The following is a 22,955-nucleotide window of genomic DNA, read 5'->3' as shown; positions in this document are numbered from 1 at the left end:
GGCCAACGAAGTTAAAGTGTTACAAAACCCAGGACCCTGCATTTCTTATATCAGTTCTCCCACAGTACACAGAACATGGAAATGCAATTATTTTAGTAAGTATAAACTGCTAAATACCTTTTCTCATCAGCAGTATACAGCAGTCTTGTGACTTCTATTAGTTTAGGGCTGAGCATGGGTTAATCTTGTAGGAGGAGTTTTCATTCTGCTCTGACTGTTCTATGAGGCTGCAGGGCTCCTGACCCTGATTAGCCCTGTGCTGATCACATGCACCGTCCAAAAAAAAAAAACCAATGGACACCAAACTGAGCATGTGCAGAGTAACTCCTAGAACTCTATACTATCAGCAGATGGATTGGGGGCTGTGGAAAAAGGGGAGGATCAGAGACAGGATCAAACAGCCTTTTTACATAATGCAGAGGATTATCCTCTTAGGTTCCAAAGTGAGTATACCAAGCCCATTTTGCTGCAGATACAGACTGATTTTACTGTTCTGGGTTTAGTAACACTTTAATTAGCGCTCAAGCACTTGATGTGCCTAAATGTGTTACATGCATTTACAAGATTCAGGTGTTTTTTCTGCCAAAACACTGCAGCTAGGAGAGATAGCAAAAATGTCCAGTGTGCATGAGACCAAAGTCAAAGAGTTGGTCTCGTTATACCTCTCAGATCCATATGTCTTACATATTTATGATTAAGTAAGTACGCAAAATATATAAATGCATTTTGCTCTTAACACTCATACCAGGCAAAAAATATACACACTCTTTCACTTATTTTGCTTTTCTTCCCTAATCATGTATATATAAATATATATTATTATTATTATACAGTATTTATAAAGCACCAATAGTTCACTCAGCGCTGTACATTACAAAGGGGGACAGAACATGTGACAGAACAACAACAATACAATGCAAAACATGAGGGGATCGAGGGCCCTGCTCTTTCGAGCTTACAGTCTAGGAGGGAGAAGATGGTGGCACAGGTAGGAAAAGTGGAGGAGGTCGGCAAGTTAGCAGGGGGTGGGGTAGGCTTCCCTGAAGAGGTGGGTTTTCAGGGTGCGCCTAAAGGGGAGGAGAGTAGGTGATAATCTGATGGGTTGGGGCAGGGAGTTCCAGAGGATGGGTGACACCCTGGAGAAGTCCTGGAGGCGGGCATGGGAGGAGGAGACCAGGGAACTAGAGAGAAGGAGGTCTTGTGAGGAGCGGAGTGTGCGTGCTGGGTGGTACTTGGATATTAGGTCAGTGATGTAGTTCAGGGCAGTATGGTGGACAGCTTTGTACGTCAGCGTTAGGATTTTGAATTTGATCCGTTGCGCAATCGGAAGCCAGTGGAGGGATTGGCAGAGGGGGGTGGCGGAGACAGAGCGGTTGGAAAGGTGAATGAGTCTGGCAGCCGTATTCAGGATCGACTGAAGCAGGGATAGCCAGCGGCGAGGCAGGCCAGTAAGGAGGGAGTCGTGATATGATGAGGGAGTGGATGAGCTGTTTAGTGGTTTCTGGGGTTAGGAATGTGCGTATTTTGGCGATGTTGCGGAGGTATACTGCATGTTGAAATGCATATTATATATATAAAAAAGTCATTTTAACATATATTTTTACATATATATTTATGTATTTATTTATTTATTGATATATATTTTGAAATATATTGAATATGGCCAAAATTGTAGTATTTAAAATATATGTCAATATATTTGGGAAGAATATTTTTAAAATATATTTCAAATATATTTTTTTTCCATGTGGGTGATTGATACTCTTACTGCTTAGTAATTGTGCTACACCTTGATTTAGGACAGCTAGCATCTAAAAATCTGCACTGAAGTTTTTTAGTAGACATGTCTCCTAATTGAGCCAAACATACATAATGAAATGCAATAAGCAAAAACAGGAACATGCTTAGCTCAATCTCTGAACCATGGCCAATAGGATAGTTTTTACTATATTGTAACGATACTTCCAAACCGACATCCTGCAGGGCTCCCAACCGTAGCTTTCTGCCTGTCTCCCAGCTGTAGGAGAAGGCACTCTATTGTGCAGGATAGCACAGCTGCAACTGTCCCATCTCAAATATTGTAGGAGTTTTTATTCTGCTCTGACTGTCCTATAAGATGGGACAGTTGAGATGGGACAGTTTCAGGTGTGCTATCCTGCACAATAGAGTGCCTTCTCCTACAGCTGGGAGACAGGCAGAAAGCTACGGTTAGGAGCCCTGCAGGATATCGGTTTCAACATGCAATATATATATACTGCATGTTGAAATGCATTTTTATACATTACAAAATATATGAAAACTATTTTTAAAAATACATATTTTTTAAATACATATATTTGTAAATGCATTCCAAAAAATGTAGATTTGCATTTTTAAAGACATACAGTATATTTGAAATGTATGTTTAAAAATATTTTGTAATAAAATTGCATTTCAACATACAGTATATATATATATATATATATATATATATTTATATATATATATATATATATTGAAATATATTTTGAAATATATTGAATAAGGCCAAAATTATAGTATTTCAAATACATGTCAATATATTTGGGAAGAATATTTTTAAAATATATTTAAAATATATGTTTCTTCCATATGGGCAATGGCTCTCTGCAGGGGGTAACTTGGCATGGACACCAGCAGGTTGCAGCACACTCCAACCTGGGCACATTAGAACAAAGCACTTTACATGAACAAGGGACTGAGAGAGCACTTTCCACAGGGCATCAAAGACTGGTTGATACATTTTCCACCAGCCACAAAAAGCTAGTAACAACACTATCATTAATTGTGTGGTAATTGTAGCATTGGATGACCTGAGGTCTGCTGAAAATGTCATGGACAATTTGAGATTAAAAAGGCTGTTTACTTTGCAAGGGGATTTTCCCTTAAAGTGTTACTAAACCCAGGACCCTATATTCACTATATCTGGTCTCCCACAGTATACAGTACATGGAAATGCAATTATTTTAGAAAATATAAACTGCTAAATACCTTTTCCCATCAGCAGTTAGAGCAATCTTGTGACTTCTATGAGTGTCTAGCAGAGCACCGTTACAGCTTGTAGGAAGAGTTTTCATTCTCCCCTGTCTGGACACTGCTGATTGGCCCTGTGCTGATCACATGCACTCTCCCAAGAAAAATAAAAAAAACTCTCTAGCAATACACACCAAATTAGGCATGTGCAGCTTGCCCCCAAGGCTCTGTTCTATCAGCAGATGGATTGGGGATAGAAGAAGAAGGGGTGGATCAGAGAAGACAGGATCAAACATCCTTTTTACACAATGCAGAACATTAACCCCTTAGGTCCCACAGTGAGTATAACATGCATGCTTTACTCCATATACTGGCTGATTTATCTGTTGTGGGTTTAGTAACATTTTAACCTCTTCACGCTGACAGTATGCAAATATGCGGCCTCTTGGCTGCTGGGCCTTAACGCCGAGTGGCCGTATATTTGCGTAACATTTGTAAACAAACATGTGCTGAGAGCACACGCCCTGCGCGCTCCCAGCACATGTGTCTGTGTTCCAAGGAAAGGTCCTGATTTCTCCTTGCGATCGGGACTTTTCCGATCATGTGACTGCAGTGGCAGCCAATCACAGCGGTGACATTACCCTAAACCCCACCTCCCAGCATCAGAAACCCCTTAAAGCACCAGCGTGAAGGGGTTGAGTTAACGAATGGGGTGAAATTCACTTTGCGAAGAATAACCAATCAAGGGCAAGGAGAAGAAAAGAAAAATCCTGTTTTTGATTGGTCATGATTTGATAATGGATGTCAGCAAAGCTTCACCTCATTCACTAAGCCAAGGGAACATTTCCTTGCAAAGTGAACAGCCTGTGTGCCTTTAATGAATCAACCCAATTGGATTGGAGTCAGACTGCCAACTTTACCTATTTTACAAATGTATATAATGAACATGGCATGGTTAGGGGTAAAATGGCACAATCAAGATCACATGGCACATCTGTAGATATTTTATACGTCTTCAGTATGTATTGAACAGAACTTAAGCTACCAATTATCATGGCTTTGCCTTCTACAATGACAAACAGAGATTATTTTTGGCACAGCTTGTTTCCCTTCAACAGATGTGTGTAAACAATCAGTCAATCAGACTAACCTTTTTATTTGATATTAAATGAGGCTAGGACCAGGGTGCATTTATATAAGAGGCAAGAAATATTTTCTTTCGTTATGAACTTCGTTTAAAGTTTTTACATTGCTAACATGTGTATTAAGAAACCTGCTGAGTTCTGCAGTATGCAACATTTCAGTAAAAGAAAGTTTCTGTTTTCCCATGAGTTTCTAGTGTTTGCTTTTATGTTGCAATTAGATCTCACCGTGGTTTCCCTGTGTTAAGTGATATTTTTATTGGAAAAAATATATTCATTTAACCACATGCAGAAGTCGTCAAAACATTTCACAGTGAGGCCACAGCAGTTGAGTGTTGTCTTAGTAAAGATGAATAACAGTAGATTCTCCAATATAAAAATGGACTTATCACCACTAATTCAAAGCGATATAAATTTATATAATTTAACTTCCTGAAAACACTTCTGTTTGGGGGGCTGATAATAAAGTTAAATGTTCTATCAAAAAAGAGAAAAAGCATGGTACAGTGGATATAAAAAGTTTACACATCCCTGTTTAAATGTCAGGTTTCTGTGATGTAAAAAAATTACACAAAGATAAATCATTTCAGAACTTTTTCCATCTTTAATGTGACCTATAAACTGTACAACTCAGTTGAACAGCAAACTGAAATCTTTTAGGTGGAGGGAAGTAAACATAAAAAATTAAAATAATATGGTTGCATAAGTGTGCACACCCTTAAACTAATACTTTGTTGAAGCACCTTTTGATTTGATTACAGCACTCAGTCTTTTTGAGTATGAGCCTATCAGCATGGCACATCTTGACTTGGCAATATTTGCCCACTCTTCATTGCAAAAACGCTCCTAATCTGTCAGATTGCGAGGGCATCTGCTGTGCACAGCCCTCTTCAGATCACCCCACAGATTTTCATTCGGATTCAGGTCTGGGCTCTGGCTGGGCCATTCCAAAACTTTAATCTTCTTCTGGTGAAGCCATTCCTTTATTGATTTGGGTGTATGCTTTGGGTCGTTGTCATGCTGAAAGATGAAGTTCCTCTTCATGTTCAGCTTTCTAGTTGAAGCCTAAAGGTTTTGTGCCAATATTGACTGGTATTTGGAACTGTTCATAATTCCCTGTACCTTGACTAAGGCCCCAGTTCCAGCTGAAGAAAAACAGCCCCAAAGCACCACCACCATGCTTCACTATGGGTATGGTGTTCTTTTGGTGATGTGCAGTGTTGTTTTTGCGCCAGCCATATCTTTTAGAATTATGGCCAAAAAGTTCAACCTTGGTTTCATCAGACCATAACACATTTTCCCACATGCTTTTGGGAGACTTCAGATGTGTTTTTGCAAAATTTAGCCAGGCTTGGATGTTTTTCTTCATAAGAAAAGGCTTGCGTCTTGCCACTCTACCCCATAGCCCAGACAAATGAAGAATATGGCAGATTGTTGTCATATGTACCACACAGGCAGTACATGCCAGATATTCCTGCAGCTCCTTTAATATTGCTGTAGGCCTCTTGGCAGCCTCCCAGACCAGTTTTCTTCTCGTCTTTTCATCGATTTTGGAGGGACGTCCAGTTCTTGGTAATGTCACTGTTGTGCCATATTTTCTCCACTTGATGATGACTGTCTTCACTGTGTCCCATGGTATATCTAATGCCTTGGAAATTCTTTTATACCCTTCCTCTGACTGATACCTTTTAACAATGAGATCCCTCTGATGCTTTGGAAGCTCTCTGCGGACCATGGCTTTTGCTGTAGAATGCAACTAAGAAAATGTCAGGAAAGACAGACTAGAACAGCTAAACCTTATTTGGGGTTAATCAGAGGTGCTTTAAATGATGAAAAGTGTGTACTGACTCATATTTAACATGATTTTGAATGTGATTGCTTAATCCTGAACACAGCTACATCCCCAGTCAGAAGACGGTGTGCACACTTATGCAACCACGTTATTTTAGATTTTTATGTGTACTCTCCCACCCCCTAAAAGATTGCAATTTGTTTTTCAACTGAGTTGTACAGTTCATAAGTCACATTAAAGGTGGAACAAGTTCTGAAATGATTTATCTTTGTCTAATTTTTTTACATCACAGAAACCTGACATTTTAACAGGGGTGTGTAGACGTTTTATATCCAATGTATATACATGAAACAGCCCCATCTCCTCTATCTACTCCTCCTTAACTGTGGGGGGGGTTCATCTCGCTCCCACCCATACATCTTTAAATGGGAGCGAGACATAGAAGCTTTTATAGATTTAGAGGATTGGAACAAGACCTGGTCAACTGTATCTACTCAGCGATTCTTCAAATACACTTTTGTGGGAAAAAATACACTTTAATGAATTTTAAAGCAAAAAAACGCAATATATAACTCAATATCAAGATTTAAAACTTTGCACGTTCATGGAATGGCACCAAACTACAGTACTTAAAAATCTCCATAGGCGACTCTTTAAGAATTTTTACAGGCTACCAGTTTAGAGTTACGGAGTAGGTCTAGTGCTAGAATTATTGCTCTTGCTATAATGTTCTGGGTAATACCTCACATGTATGGTGCGAACACTGTTTACATATGTGGGTGTAACCTACATATGTGTTCTTTTCTGCACATGAGCACGGGGGTGGGTGTTGCACTTTAACAGAGCTGGGAGAGGCGCTGATGGGCAATGGAAGAGGAGGATGCCCCCTCTCGCTGCCTGTAAAAGCAGTCCAGTGGCTAATCAAGCAGCTTTTACAACACAGGAATTCACATCTGCAAAAGGCATAGTCATTAAAATCAGATGTATAATGAAGAAGGTTTGATGCTGATATGAAAACAGTGGCAAAAGAATCCTACAAGTGACCATATTTCCATACAGCCCTTACAGGATTTATATTTAGAGCCTACTTTGCTAATTGGATCTGCCATTTATGCCATCTCTGTGTGCAATGGCCCATGCCAGTGGCTGGATCTCGGATGTCTTTGCTCTCACCAGACAAAGATAACTTGGCGAAACAAGAGAGAAATCTTATTAAGATAATGGGTTAGATAGAAGGTAGACTCGGTTAGAGTGCTTATGGCATATTCCACTTCTCTTACAATTGCTTTTAGAACACATTTTTCAGTTGAAATGGCTAGTAGCAATTTAAATATAATTCTGATTTTTACACTGTTGTGATTTTGAGTTAGATAATGTCAACCATATGAAAACTCTAATCTGTAACTGAGCCGTGTAGATATGCAGGATGGTGAAATTATTAGGAGAAATGTAACAATTTTTAGTTCAGTTCTCCATTGCAACATGTAATAAACCTGAAAAGGCATGCAAAATGGAAGGAAAATGTTTAGTTTAAACTGCCATATTTATTGGAAAAACTGTTTATGGTAAAATTACAGTTGTCATCTTGAAGATGGATTTAAACTCTACAATGTGATTGATTAAGTGATTACCTAAAACATACCATCTATGTATAAGGCACAAACAAGAAACTTACCACTTGTTAACTCATAGCCAAAGATTGAATGGGCTGATGCTAATGATGATGACAGAAAAGAAAGGGACAAGGAAGAACTAGAAGTATATAGAGCTGGTGAAATAGAGCAGTTCCATCTTTCATGTTTGAATTGGTTCCTACACTCTTGAATTCCTAGTCTGGCTCCCTCCCGGATGGATGATAACAAGTATGGCTTCTTCTTACACATGTCTTTCTGTCGGGCACTTAGAGGAAGGTTGGAACAGCCCAGCTTCTCTGGAACACCAAAAGATGTAACACCAAGCCACCTACAAGGAAAAATAACCACGAGTCATTAACCTCATCAAGTCTTCGTCTGACAAGCAAAGGAGCCCAGTAGAAGAATATTATTTCAAATACATCAAGGTAATTTGTTGTAATGCCATGAGTCTAGGAGAGACAAACACAGAATGAACAGGCACAGGTAATTCTCCTCTTCCTTGCACTACTGCTTCTTCTTTAATTTATATTACATATAATGTACATATACCCAGTAAAGTGACTGGCCTCAGGTGATATACAGAGATGAAACAAATCCTTCTGCATACGTTTTGCCTGTTTATCTATATCCATTGAATGTGCAGAATTTACACAGGATCTCTCAGCTCTGAAAAGCAGGGGGTGGAAAGCTGAAGTTATATATATAGAGGAGAGCTCTGAGAGCTGATTGGAGGAAAATGACTCCCCCTCCTTTACACAGTGCAAAGGAATAGAGTTAAAGCTATCAATCACGGGCTGTGCCCTCCCTTGCCACCATTTTTCTCTTGGTGTCAGGAAAACTCATTAGAAGTGACTTATGCTGATAGCAAAGGAACAAGGCAGTGGACAGAAATGACACTTAGTGCTTTGTTCATATTTCATGTCTGAGGTTTACAATCACTTTAACTTTTTCATTTTCAGTGAAAGACTTCTGTTTGGCTTCAGTTCTCTGTTACAGTTACTGGCAGCTACCAGGTCATAAATGTGTCAATGGCAACAATAATTTTGACAACATACTGCAGAAAAAAATAATATTCTTCTCTAGCCTGGGTTCACATATATGCGGTGCGGTATATTGCATGTGATTCGTACAGGAACGTGAAGGATTTTCACAGGCCACACGGGCCCCCTGCACCATGGGGTTGGGTCGCAATTGTGACCCCTGCAACCCCTGTAGCTAAGCCCCAGCCTCTCTTACTCTATTCAAAATGAAAAAAAAATGTTGCCTATAGTTTTACTTTAAAATTGTACTACTGGCAAACAGGTAAATGCAAAGATGAATTACATATAAGGGAGCCTTTTTATCTGCTAAAGGATTTGTATTTCTGCCCAACCACTCTAGATATTTACACAGCTCTGCCACAGAGCACAGCCTTGTCTGGCAAGGCAGGATACCTGATTTTAAACTGCTGCAGTTAAGTAACAATTACAGGTCTCCTCCTAACCCCCACCTTGTGACAGTGACAGAAGAAGCAGCGAACTGAACTAATTTTTCTATCAGTCTGTTCTCTCCTTATCTTAGCATGTTCCTTACACTAATTAGTTCCTTGTGTTGCCTCTCCCTCCCCTAGTCTGAGCTCTGCTGTACAGGGATTGCAAGAGGTTGATACCAGGTCTAATTCTGGTACCTACACTGCTTGCTTTTAAGATTAGATTTTATAATGTATTAATGATTACAGAGCTGCACTAACTTGTGTCTTTTATATCCGCCCAGAGTTTAGGTGTAAAGATGCTGAAGCCCAGCAGCTGTAATATTCAGCATATTATAAATATGGCAAGTGTATGTGAGGCCTGGTTTTCTAACAGAAGTACCCTGCCTAGCAAGCAGTGTGCCAAGTAGCGTATCTCAAGATGTTATTATGAGGATATAAGGGTCAGATCTAGCCTATCTGATCTGGGGCTGCAGTATAAAAAGTCAGGGGGCATAATGTCAACAGTGTGAAATGCAGGAAACTGGTATTCCTTGTTAACTTCTGTACCATAAGTCACAACCTGGAAATAATGTCTGACAGGTAGTGCAGAGCTGTTGCAGGAATGAACAAGGAACACTAGTAAGCATTAGGCTGTTAATAGATTAGAATGCTTTAAACAAAACCTGTGCCTCCCTATGTCAAGTGTCCATATTAGATTCCCCCTTACATTGGTGTCGCCATCAGAGTCTCTCTTTACATCAGGTGTTCATATCAGAGTACCTCCTTACATCAGCTGTCTACATTTAAGTCCTTCTTGCATCAGTTCTCCCCATCAGAATGCCTCCTTATATCAGATGTCCCCATCAGAGTCCCACTTACTTCAATTGTGCCCATCAAAGTACACCTTTACATAAATTGTCCCCATCAGGGTCCCCAATAAATCAATTATCCCTAACAGAGTGTTCCATATATCAACTGTCTCCATCAGAGTTCCCCTTACATCAACAGTACCCATCAGAGTGCCTCATGGATCAGTGGATGCACACTTAGAGACCTGAGGGGGAGGGTTGGTAGAGGTGGTGCACAACTACAATCTGAGGGGCAAAGCCTACCCTAGCAGCCCTTAGATCCAGGCCTGGATGGTATAGGCATGTGTGTATTTTATCTCTACTGTAATTATTGTATTTCATGCTGTTATTATGTTGCAGTAGGCTTGTGTATAAAATTTTACTTGCACCCAGGGGCAGACTGACCATTTGGAAACTCGGGCACTGCCCAAGGGCCCGGGGTCAGTAGGGGGCCCCATGAGATGCCCCTGGTACCTTTTTTCATTGGCTTTTTTGAGTTTGGGCAAGGACACAGGAGCCCCATGATCCCCTATTGCCTGGGGGCCCTATGAGTTGTCAGTCCGCCCCTGCTTGCACCTGTCACCGTAGGTTCACTTTTACCTGTACCTTTCTGGTCACTGTAAATATTTAAGTAGAATGCTTACTCCCCTGTATGCTACAGTGGCCCCACCAGTATGCTCCACATCACTACAGGACATACAAGTTGGTGGGAAGAACCACAATGGCCAGCACAGGATGGGGGGTAAGTAATTGACTCATCCGTTGGTTGAATACTTGCAGCAGATGGAGAGTGGAGATGCTTCGGCTTTTCAATACACAGACCACTGTAAAGGTAAGTACTGTATATTCACTTGTCTATACAGGTTACCTATTGGTGACAGGGTACTCATGCCATTATTATGATGCAATACACATTTGTGTATTTTATTAGATTTACTGCAAAATGCACAGAGGCTCATTGGTGAATCCGCCATATATGAAGTAAGCTCACAATGTTGTTGATCAGAATGAGATACCGCAGAACTAAATACATTTTAGGTATTTTTTCTTTAATTGGCACAAGGGATGGTACTTACAAATAATACAACATGTCCTTTGTGCTGGTGCTTGGTGAAAATATGAGAGCTGCTGTGTGTCAACTGGTGTGTTTATTTAGATCTTTAAAGTGAACCCGTAATGACAAAAATGTGGGGCTGACATTACTGACATTATCTGGAAGTTAGCAGTTTCCTGGATGTTGTGATTATCCTACAGCTTCACTACTTATTGACCTAAAACAAGTATTCAACCAATGAAATCAGATATCCTAATGTGCATGCTTGATGCAGCTCATTGAATTGTTAAGAAGTAAAGTAATGCAAATGTAGCGCTCACCCCCGAAAGGGCCACTGCATAATTGCCCAGGGTTCCTTCCCTGATAGTTGCGCTGCAGCCAAACACACTGAGGTTTATTCACTAAAACTGAAGAGTGCAAAATCTGGTGCAATTCTAAAGAGAAACCAACTTCCAGGTTTTATTGTGAAAGCTTAATTGGACAAGTTGAAGTTAGAAGTTGATTGACTACCATACACAGCTGCACCAGATTCTGAGTGTACCAGTTTTAGTAAATCTACCCCACTTTTCCAGTCACTCTACAGGCTCATTAACCAGTCTAGGCCTATGATTTTTTTATGCTTTAATGAAATCGTGAACTTGGATAGGCAGAGGGTGACTGTAGGACACTCTAGTAACTCCTTGAGCTATCTGTCTATCTGTCTACCCCTCACCTCACCCCTTCAGTTTCCACCCACATCGCTAGCCTAATAGGCGACATATCGGCTTGGATGTCACTCCACTTCCTCAAACTCAACCTTTCCAAAACTGAGCTCCTAGCAGGGGCGGACTGACAACTCATGGGGCCCCTGGGCAATAGGGGATCATGGGGCCCCTGTGTCCTTGCCCAAACTCAAAAAAGCCTATGAAAAAGGTACCAGGGGCATCTCATGGGGCCCCCTACTGACCCTGGGCCCTCGGGCAGTGCCCGAGTTTCCGAATGGTCAGTCCGCCCCTAGCTCCTAGTATTCACCCCTGCCCGCTCCACCCCCACTGACTTCACCATAAATATCGCTAACACCATCCTCAGTCCATCCCCTCACGCCATGGTACTAGGTGTAATCCTAGACTCCCATCTGTCTTTCCAGCCCCAGATCCAATCGCTGACAAAATCATGTAGACTTCACCTCCATAACATCTCCAAGATACGACCGTTCCTAACCCTGGAAACCACTAAGCAACTTATTCACTCCCTTGTCATATCATGCCTCGACTACTGTAACTCCCTCCTCATTGGCCTACCTCATCGCAGGCTATCCCCCCTCCAGTCTATCATGAACGCTGCTGCTAGACTCTAACAATGACATATAAAGCCATCCACAACACTGCCCCAATTTACATAACCGATCTTATCTCAAAATATCATCCAAACCGTACACTCCGCTCCTCGCAAGACCTCTTACTCTCAAGCTCCCTTATCTCCTTCTTCCATGCTCGTCTCCAAGACTTCTCCAGGGCGTCATCCATCCTCTGCAACTCCCTACCCCAATCTATCCGACTATCACCTACTCTACTTTAGGCGATCACTGAAAACCTTTCTCTTCAGGGAAGCCTATCCCGCCCTCTGCTAATTCTGGAATCCTCTACTCTTCCAACCACTTCATCCCCCACAGTGACTACCTACTGTACCATTCACCCCTCCCTCCTAGATTGTAAGCTCCAAGGAGCAGGGCCCTCAAATTCCTCTTGTATTTAACTGTATTGTTACTGTATTGTCTCCCACTATAATGTAAAGTGCTGAGCAAACAATTGGCGCTATATAAATCCTGTATAATAATAATAATAATAATTGAGCAACAAACCTGAGGACACTATTCTTCCTCTTAGAAATGCGAGCATAAGCCCTTGTTTGCAGCAAATTTTGGACTGAGCTTTTCAAGGACACGATAATAATGCGTTCCCTTTTGGTCAAACCAACATAATCTGACTCTGTTGCAAGAGATAGAGCAACAGCATACAGTGACAACAATCTCTCACACAGGTCTGTACTCACTAAAGTCTTTGTCTAAATGGCTGCCTCCTTCCAATATCTTCTGGACTCCCTTTCTAGTGATACCAGACTAGATCCCCGAGGAGAAAAGTCCTCTTGGTCAGCTTCAGACAAGCAACTGTAGAATAGGTTCACAGGCCAACAGGACTGGGACCTTAATGAGCAGCAGTAAGCAGAAAAATACACTGGCTGTCCAGGAGGGCAGCAGGCCCTCTATGGTGGCATTCCCCTCTCCAAGACAAGATAGAAGACTGCTCCAGATCTCAGGCATTTAATACCCTTTCCCAGCAGCCACCTGTGCAGGGCTTTACAAAGATTGGCTGAGACAGTATAAACATTCATGTTACCCATCTGCATTACTTCACACCTATGTTCCAGAACTAACCAGGGAATTCTGAAAGGACTAGAAGAAAGCAATCAAACCAGCAGCCTGTGAGGCACAGAACAAACCTAACCAATCACACATTTAAACCCAGGAATTTCAGTCACACTGATTACATTGAAAATAAATTTACTTAACAACAAAATACAGCTCTACTGAACACAACGAGCCAGAACTAAATCTATCTAATACTAGCACCTATCTAGGAGCGGGGGTTCGGAAACAGCAAAAAAGTCAGCAGCAGCTGCATCTTTATAAAGAAAGAATACTCCTCCTATGTTTAGTTGAACATTGGTTCACTCTACCTCATTTCACACTTTAGTAACACTATGAACAAAATATGTAGTCATGGACTTTATGTGGGCATGTGTATTCTATACACGGACAAAAAAGTTAACAAAAAAAAACACATTCGATGGACTACTCGATCTTTTGCTGCTGTCACTTTTCTATGTTTCTATGACATATAGAAAAGTAACATACTGTAGTACCATAGGAAAAAAACCTTTATTATGTACCATTAAAAACACTAAAAATTGCTCTCCACATAGGCGCTCACAACATGTAAAGATTCCCATTACAATTCACATGTGGACTCACACATAATAACTCTATAATACTCTGTGAGGACAAGTGTCTTACATAAGATGTCAGCAAATTAACCTTCTCCGTTCTCCATCATCGTCAGTTTTTAAGAAATGACTGACAAATTTAAAGTGTTATTGAACCCTACATTTGTTAATAATGATTATAGCAGCTGACATTTGTACTTACCTTGTCTACTTCTTCATCTTTAAAAGCTTTTCATTCTTATTGATGGAGGTGGTCCAAAAATCTTTTCTCTAGGTTTCCTCTTTTCGGGTGGCTCTGTTCCCATGCAAGGTCCTATGGAGCCACTCTTATGTGTGCGATACCAGGAGGGGCTCCACAGTCACATTATGATGCTGCCTGCATAGGCAGCCAGAGAGGACCAGAAAGGGATGAACAGGTACAGCAGTGCGAGGCATTATGGGACATGTAGCTCCAAGAAGGGGGATTGGGGGATTTTGTGTGTAGTTAAAATTGTGTGCTCCCTAACCAGAAGTTCGGGGAAGTAGCACAGAGCAACCTAAGGTCCGTGCTTGTAAATAAAGAATTGTAAGTGTTTATGTTTTTAAACTAAACAGCTCAATTCTCTGCTCCACTGTCATATATAGATTTTATATTTTGAGCAAATTTGAGGTGTTAGTACTAATAAGGTAAACTTACAAAACCAACTAAGCCCAGCTAAGATTATCTATAAGGAAAATGACAAGTACTATGTTTATCTTGCTTTTCTTAAGTTTGGATTGACAGGTAGGACATCCTGAAATCATTGTTTTACATATGTAGAGAAGCAAGATTTAGCAATTATACAGTGCTAACACCAAAAAAAACAGGTAATTATATGAATGAATTTTCAGTTCTTTCTGTTTATACTGTATATAAGATGTTATTGGTCAGTCATAGGGGATGGTTATTTCCCATACATAGAGCATATATTGAAAACGTTGGTTAAATATTAATATATCTGCTATAATACTTGCTCTGCCTATAGGCACCTTTACATCTGAAGAATTTACACCCAAGTGTTGCACAGAATGTAAAAACAACCCTAAGCATCACTCAAATCAACTGTTTTTACATACAATAATGAGCCTGAGTAACACTTGGGATTAACACCAAGGAAGCCTTGGAAGGTTGGATTGTTATAATGGCAAGGGGTGGAACAACAGTAAACCTATTCTTCCTCTGTGTAGTAAAGCTGGATGCACTCTGGATGGGTACTTCCAGGTTTATGGTGGTGAGATCAGGGGTGGCTTTGGCCAGAGAAAGAACAAATCGAGTACTGTGGAAGCAATGCAGGGAAATCACCATGGGACTAATAGGCCTCTGATGTCTCCGTAAAATCTGTCATGCTAAATTTACTATTACATAGGACATTATCAGACCTCTTGCGATAGGTATGAAGTTAAGTGAGGAAAAAAAAGGGTTTTAAAATATGTAATAAATAAATAAATATAGGACCCCCTGCCCCCCCCCCCCCCTTACACACATATACCTACATGCATTTAGGATTAATGTTTGAACATAATCAGCAATCAGGTCAAACATATTAGACATAAAGGTATGATATCAACCTATACCCTTGATTGTTAATAGAAAGTATTAAGAGGAAATCTTTCAAGGTAAAATAGTACTTATTAGACTTGTTAACAGTGGATAAAACGGCAAAATGGTTATTACCCAAAAACACACTTTTGTGCTTAATGAAATGTCATTAAATTGGAGGTCAGTAGCCTTCTGGTCTACTTTACAACCATTGGGCCAATGGAGAGAATCTATGAAAAGCACCTGTCTACCTCAACTCCACATTCTGAAATAGCAATGTGGACATGATATTGTCTAAACTGCTTAGGCCTGTATTGTTTCTTAGAAATATATGGTAACACACAACATGCTAATACCCTTGACGACAGGCTCATCTCTATTAACACCATTCTTATTTAATCTATCAGAAGCAGGGGTGGACTGACAACTCATGGGGCCCCCGGGCAATAGGGGATCATGGGGCCCCTGTGTCCTTGCCCAAACTCAAAAAAGCCTATGAAAAAGGTACCAGGGGCATCTCATGGGGCCCCCTACTGACCCCGGGCCCTCAGGCAGTGCCCGAGTTTCTAAATGGTCAGTCCGCCCCTGCTCACAAGTATCTCCACTCTGAATGTCTAAGGCCTTATCCACCTGGTGGATATCAGAACTAGAAAATTATATTCCTTTACAGAACTTCGATTTTCCAAAACAAGTGTTTTATGGATACTTACAATCCAGCACTATGCCCAGACATGATCATACTCACAACATTTTCCTAAATTTGACCCCCTTTAAGGAAACTTCTCTAACTGGTCCCTCTCACAATGGCCTAATATTGGCTATTAAAAAAATTGGTAAATGCACTGCCTGTACAAACCTCATATAAAAATATTTATATGAAAAATGGGAGAAGATTCTGGAGGAACAGTTCTCTCTGGAAATATGGTAAACAATATGTTCTCAAGCATCTAAAAACTCACTATGGACATATAAAGAAAAATCAATATAAACTACTTTTCCACTTGTACCAGACCACAGAGGTTCTCCATACTATATACCTATCAGCCAATGGCAGATGTTGGCATTGTAAAAAAGATCTTGGGTCCCTCCAACATGGTACTGCATGCTTAGTAAATCATACTGGGAAACTGTCTATAATCTAGTGCATTTATCTAGTACATGATTACCTGCCTCTGTCTCTTCCTACCATCCTAATTTACCCCGCACTGGATTTCCTAAATCAGCTACAAAATTGCTATCACATAAAATTACCATGACTAGATGCCTGGTCACTCTTGAATGGAAAAACACCGAGCCGCCTTCTATCACAGAGCTTCACACCAAGATCCAAGATGTCAAACTCATGGAAAATCTCACTGCTCATCTTCATAATTCTCTTGAACTTAACCGTGAGTCTGGGAGCTGTGGCTACTATGGATTGCTCTTTTTTTTCTCTATGCTGTGTCCGGTTTCTCCCAGAAGTGGGTCTAGATATCATTAGGATCAGGATAGCATTTGTTTACTCTCCCTCCTCACTTCTATTCTTCCCCATTCTTCTTTCTTCGATTCCTTTCATATTCTTTTGCTATTGCCAAGTGATGTTCTCACTAAAACCATATCATATGGTCCTATTGCTCAGTATTCCATGTTGAGTGGTTGTGCACAAGAAGTTATGAACCTGCCAGGCAGACTTAAGATATAAAGTGGTACTTCATATTATAGTAGCAGTTTGAGTTTCCATGATGTTGTCTTAGAAATATTAACGGTAGCATTTTCAACCATGTATTGGAAACCTATTTGCTGCTTAGTGCACAACCCTTTAGTATTTCTTGGTTATTGCAACTTTCTCATACAGCCTTTCCACAGCCTGGACGGGCTTTCAAGAATGACTGTTCTGAATGACATTGTCATCCATCATACTTTCTGCATAATGTGATATATCACTTGTATATTTACCTTTTCTCTATTGTGACTGTACTTTTTAAAAAAACAATAAACCATTTATATGAAAAAAAAGTAATTCATGTGGCGTTTACTACATTTAGACAATCAAAGTGACTAATTACAAAATTAGAAACAGGTAAATCTGTAAAGGTAAATCTGTGCAGAGATGTCAACCAGTGAAACTATTTTCAGATTATAACTTTGCAAAATAAAAAAAAAAATCTACATTTACTCAAAAAAATGGGTTTTATTTGGATAAAGTAATTGTTATTTTAACAATTTACTGGTCATATAACAGCACTATATATATAGTACTGTGCAAAAGTCTCAGGCGGGTGTAAAAAAATGCTGCAAATTAAGAATTCTCTCAGAAATAGAAGTATTAACAGTTTTTTTTTTAATCTTAGCAAAATAGAAAGTAAATGAACAGAAGAGAAATCCAAATCAAATCAAAATTCTTGTACACAGTTTTTGAAGGAACACAGCAGGTAGGTTGTTTCAAACATCTTGGAGAACTAACCACAGATCTTCCATGGATGTAGGCTGCCTCAAACCCTTCTGTCTCTTCATGTAATCCCAGAAAGACTCGATGATGTTGAGATCAGGGCTCTGTGGGAGCCAAACCATCACTTCCAGGACACCTTGTTCTTCTTTACGCTGAAGATAGGTCTTAATAACATTGGCTGCATGTTTGCGGTTGCATAATCAACTTGGGGCCAATTATACGCCTCCCTGATGGTATGGCATGATGAATAAGTATCTGACTGTATTTCTCAGCATTGAAGACACCATTTGGTCAGATCCTGACCAAATCTCCAACTTCATTTGCAGAAATGCAACCCCAAACTGGCAAGGAACCTCCACCATGCTTCACTGTTTTCAGCAAACACTCATTATTGTACTGCTCTCCAGCTCTTTGCAAGAAAACTGCCTTTTGCCACAGCCAATTATTTAAAATTTTGATTAATCAGTCCAGAGAAGCTGCTGCCATTTTGTGCCCTAGCTCCTATGTTTTCATGCACAGTTGAGTCATGTAGCCTTCTTTCCATATCTTATGCATCAAAACATAAAAAATGGGGTGCAATAAAATGGCAGCAGGTGCTCTGGACTGATGAGTCAAAATTTGAAATATTTGGCTGTAGCAAAAGTCAGTTTGTTCATGAAGGGCTGGAGAGAGGTATACAGTATAAATATATATATATATATATATATATATATATATATATATATATAAATATATATATTTATGCTGGTGCTACATGAGAAGCTATTTGGCTGCAAATGTTTATACTCATCCAGGGTAGATCTTTTCCCAATGATGGTAAAAGATCCAAAATGTCTCACTGTCCAAATTGTTGGCACTCAGAAATGAAAAGCATTTGTTGGATGTCTACAGCCTCATTCTTGTCAGTGGTTCCCCAAACCAGTCCCTGTCCCTTATGATATCACTAATAATATTTGGTTATCATAATCAACTACTACTTACCTACTTTCAACTACTACTTACCTACTTCAAGCACACTCATTCAACAAGGCATTGTAAGAACAAATCTAACGTGGATAATACAGTAACCCAAAATATCCAGATTCAAGGTTTACTGAAGCCAGGTGATTGAAAGACGAAATCTGACTGATTGCTGGGGGTTCTTCCACCTTGCACTTTGCTCATAGATGAGCAGGGGCGTACTGAAAACTCATGGGGCCCCTGGGCAATAGGGGATCATAGGGCCCCTGTGTCCTTGCCCAAACTCAAAAAAGCCTATGAAAAAGGTTCCAGGGGCATCTCATGGGGCCCCCTACTGACCCCGGGACCTCGGGCAGTGCCTGAGCTTCCAAATGGTCAGTCCGCCCCTGTCTATGAGGATCTAATTATTGCAAAAACATTTCTGAATGATTAAAATTGATTTGATCTGAAATATATTCCAGCATGCTGGGAAATGTATGTAGCTGAATACAGTAGCAACAAAAAGTGTGCATATTAAGAGAACATATCAAAGCTTTTTTTTACGAGTCCACCCCCAATTCCCTTATACTCACCTTTGCTCAGGTCACAGCCGTCTCATATACCCTGCACTTTATGGTAGGAGGGGGCATGTAACCTCCTCCCAGGATGCAGTGCTTGGGTCTCAATGGCTCAATGGGGGTTGGGATGTAGGCTAGTAAGCTGTCACTTTGCCTTGAGTGATCAAGGAGTCTGTTTAATAGCAGTCACTTAAATGGCTGAAAACTTTGGAATATGTGACAAAAAAGATTGCTTTGGCTGTGGATAACAATGTTATTCATTTCAACGGAGAGCATAGTGCAGCAATGTACACAGTGAAATATAGCTGGTTATAGATGGACAGATATGGTGTACAGATATCTGTCAATTTCCACATGACTATTAACGATGACAGAACTCATCCTAAGGCCTTATACACACATGTGTATGAATTTATGCACCAATATGTTAACAAAATGTACATTTATTCATGTTTGAAGGCATATGGCATTTGAAAGCATTTGAGTATAAACTCATTCTATTAGCAAGAATAAAAATGTATTTTAGTTACTAGAATAAATTTACGCACATAAGCATTTATGCTTACACATAAATTACGCTCATAAGTGCCTCTCCAAATGCAGCTGTGGGGCATTTTTTTCTGCTTCAAAAGGCTACTCTTACAATATGGATCTAAACTCCTAATGTGCATGACTACCTAGGCTAAGGATCCCTAAAAAAATATGCTGGACACCTGTAAAAGTGGCTTTTTTTTCACTCTTGTATAGAGTTGAGTTCTTCATAGACTAATGCTGGCCATACATGGTTAGAATTCCGAAAGATGTTTTGTCCGAAAATCGGAAACGTTGTTCGCTCGGTAATCCGATGGTGCCATCATTGATTTCGAAAATCGGCCGACCAAGTCAAAAAGTTCACCCCATATAACATGCAAAACTTCTGTTCCTTCCAGGTCATGGCTCATGCGCATATTCTTTTTGGAAAAATGATTGTACGATTTGACCATGATTGAGTCGAAAATTGATCATTTTTCACAAATTTTCCAACATGTCCAATCACCAAAAAGGGGAGGAACCATGAAAATCGGCTGGTGCAATTGACCTACTAACAGAGCGAACATCAGCCGATTATTCTTAGGTCTGATTTTCTAACAAAAAATCGGTCAATTTTTGACCCATGTATGGCTGGCCTAAGAGGTTGATATACTAAACAACATTGCTGTTTAATTTGTAAGGGAAAACAACATTGCTGTTTAATTTGCAAGGGAATTAGTCTCAAAGTTTAACAAATGCAGCAAAGTTTCACTTTGGAAGAATCACGTGCAAAGAAAATGAAAAAAAAAAAAAACAGCATTTTTGCTTGCAAACCATCAAATGATGGAAATCAACAGAGATTCACCTCAATCACTAAGCTCTGGGAAAAATTCCCTTGCAAAGTGTGTTTAGTAAATCACCCCCCTTAGACCTGCTCCACATATCTTTCTGTGTAACAGGTGGTGCCTCTGACTGCATAAAGCCCTCATTATCACCTGATAGCACTGAACATCCTTTTATTGGAAGCAAAGCCCAACATTTGGAGCATCACTTGCCTTTTCTGAACTAGCTGGAGTCATAGATGTTGATTTACTAAAGGGTAGTGAATGATTATCTTGTAAAATACATTTTTACTAAGCTTTGTAAATAATGTACAATTGTGCTCACTTTGAACACCCAATCATGTGCAAGGTTAAAAAACAGGATATTTTCTTGCGTGTAATTAGAGTGAACACCTTCACCTTATAGGCCATGCTCAGTGACAATGTAAAAATGTCCTTTTCTAAGAGCAATTTCTACTCCTTTAGTAAATTAACTCAATACTAACCTCCATAATTCAGAGAAACCATTATCAATCAGGGTCCCTCCAGAGTTTTCTAGGGATTTCTTGAGCTGTGGCTGATGACCTCCGATTTGATGGTGCCTACAATGTTCTTGGGCTAATGCCACTTGGCTGAGCCAACTGTATAAACCAAATTATCTTTTATAGTGTCTGTAGGAGAGGCATTCTGACCACCACCATAAGAAGGGCATTTTTACTACTGGCCACCACTATAGGGGGCATTTGGCCCACTAACAGGGGCGGACTGACCATTTGGAAACTAGGGCACTGCCTGAGGGCCTGGGGTCAGTAGGGGGCCCCATGAGATGCCCCTGGTACCTTTTTCATAGGATTTTTTGAGTTTGGGCAAGGACACAGGGGCTCCATGATCCCCTATTGCCCGGGGGCCCCATGAGTTGTCAGTCCACCCCTGCCCACTAACCTCCATTGAAGTGGCCTTAACAGGGGTTCCCCAAGACCTTAATAGTATTTTAAGTGTTCCTGTGGGGTAAAAAAGTTGAAAAGGTCGGTTTAGAGCAATCAAATATTACCACTGATCTCTTCATTTTTACATGACTGTATACACCACAAAAAAGAGCATATAAACATGCATGCCATGACACCTTACAGTTACTACTTTAACAATCAGAGAAGTCACTATAATTTATCGCAGCAAACTGCAAAATAGTTATTAGACTTACAAAATGCTATTGGATACTAACTTGGACAAATAATCTATTCGCTAAGGTCCCTATTGTAAGAGCTCCAGAAATGTATAGAATTCCAGTATTTGTGGCTTAATGATGCTTAGTAAATAAAGCCCTGAATTCTTCAGACCCAAGTGTTAACATGTGGGCAATTTTCTAACAAGCAACTAGACTGACTGGCGATATTTATGGCTATTTTGGCAAGAGACTCCTAACAAGAGCGCAAGAAAAAAAAAAATGTCATACAATAGGAAAATATATATAGCTCTTATCTGAAGTGCATTTTATGTCACCAGCATCAAACAGAAGAACAAAGAAACACACATGGAAAACAGTACACAGGGTTTAAACTATGCTACAGGAATCCAGAGGATTAGCACATCCATAAAAGATTTGATCCAGATAAGGTATCACAACATCACACAGTAATCTAGTTAATCCAGAATCAAAAGCGATGCAGCAAATGACTAGAAGACAGCTGTGCAATGTAACTAATACTTGCTGTTCTGTCCAGGCTACCAATTTTAACAATGAGAGTGCAAAGTGTGAAAGCATATTTCAGATTAAAAAAAAACTGCCATTCCAGCAAGGATGAACTGAAGACATTTTGTTTTTTTTTTTTACAATTTTCACTTAAAACTAAAGACAAAAAAATAAATACATATTATTATGTTTGAAAGTCAATAGAGACCTAAAACAAACATATTTAAAATATAGCTGAGAAATTCTGTTAAAGCATTCTGCCAAATTGAATAGATTAAAAAAAAAGTTGTATTTATTTGGAACAATGTTGCAAGCAGAAAAAAACTAAACTTTCATGACATAGCTTTCTTTCTTTGACATAGCTTTGTTTCTTTCTTAGAGTTAAACAAAAAAACAAAAAACAAACTTTGAATAGTTTTGAAACAATGTTGCCAACTGCAAAGAGAAAAAAAAAAAAACTAAATGAAATTGTTTTCTACATCAAATGTTTTCCTTTCCTTTCATTTGGTTTTATTATTATTGTTTAATTTTATTTAGT

At 39.8% G+C, this 22,955-nt stretch overlaps 1 protein-coding gene across 1 annotated transcript in view; it reads right to left on the bottom strand.

Annotated features, from left to right (window-relative positions):
• WNT16 (Wnt family member 16) overlaps positions 1–22,955 on the bottom strand; it is a 43,198-nt gene that overhangs the window by 18,560 nt on the left and 1,683 nt on the right. The window contains exon 2 of the mRNA XM_089672111.1: positions 7,601–7,887. Within this exon, the coding sequence (XP_089528237.1) occupies positions 7,601–7,887 (287 nt within the window). The remainder of the gene's footprint in view (positions 1–7,600; positions 7,888–22,955) is intronic.

The sequence above is a fragment of the Staurois parvus genome, unplaced genomic scaffold (assembly GCF_062004578.1).
Source record: "Staurois parvus isolate SC_StPar_1 unplaced genomic scaffold, SC_StPar_1.0 ptg000120l, whole genome shotgun sequence".
Lineage (NCBI taxonomy): Eukaryota > Metazoa > Chordata > Amphibia > Anura > Ranidae > Staurois > Staurois parvus.
Note: the sequence above shows the minus strand (reverse complement) of the source record. Positions and strands in the feature narration are given on the sequence as shown.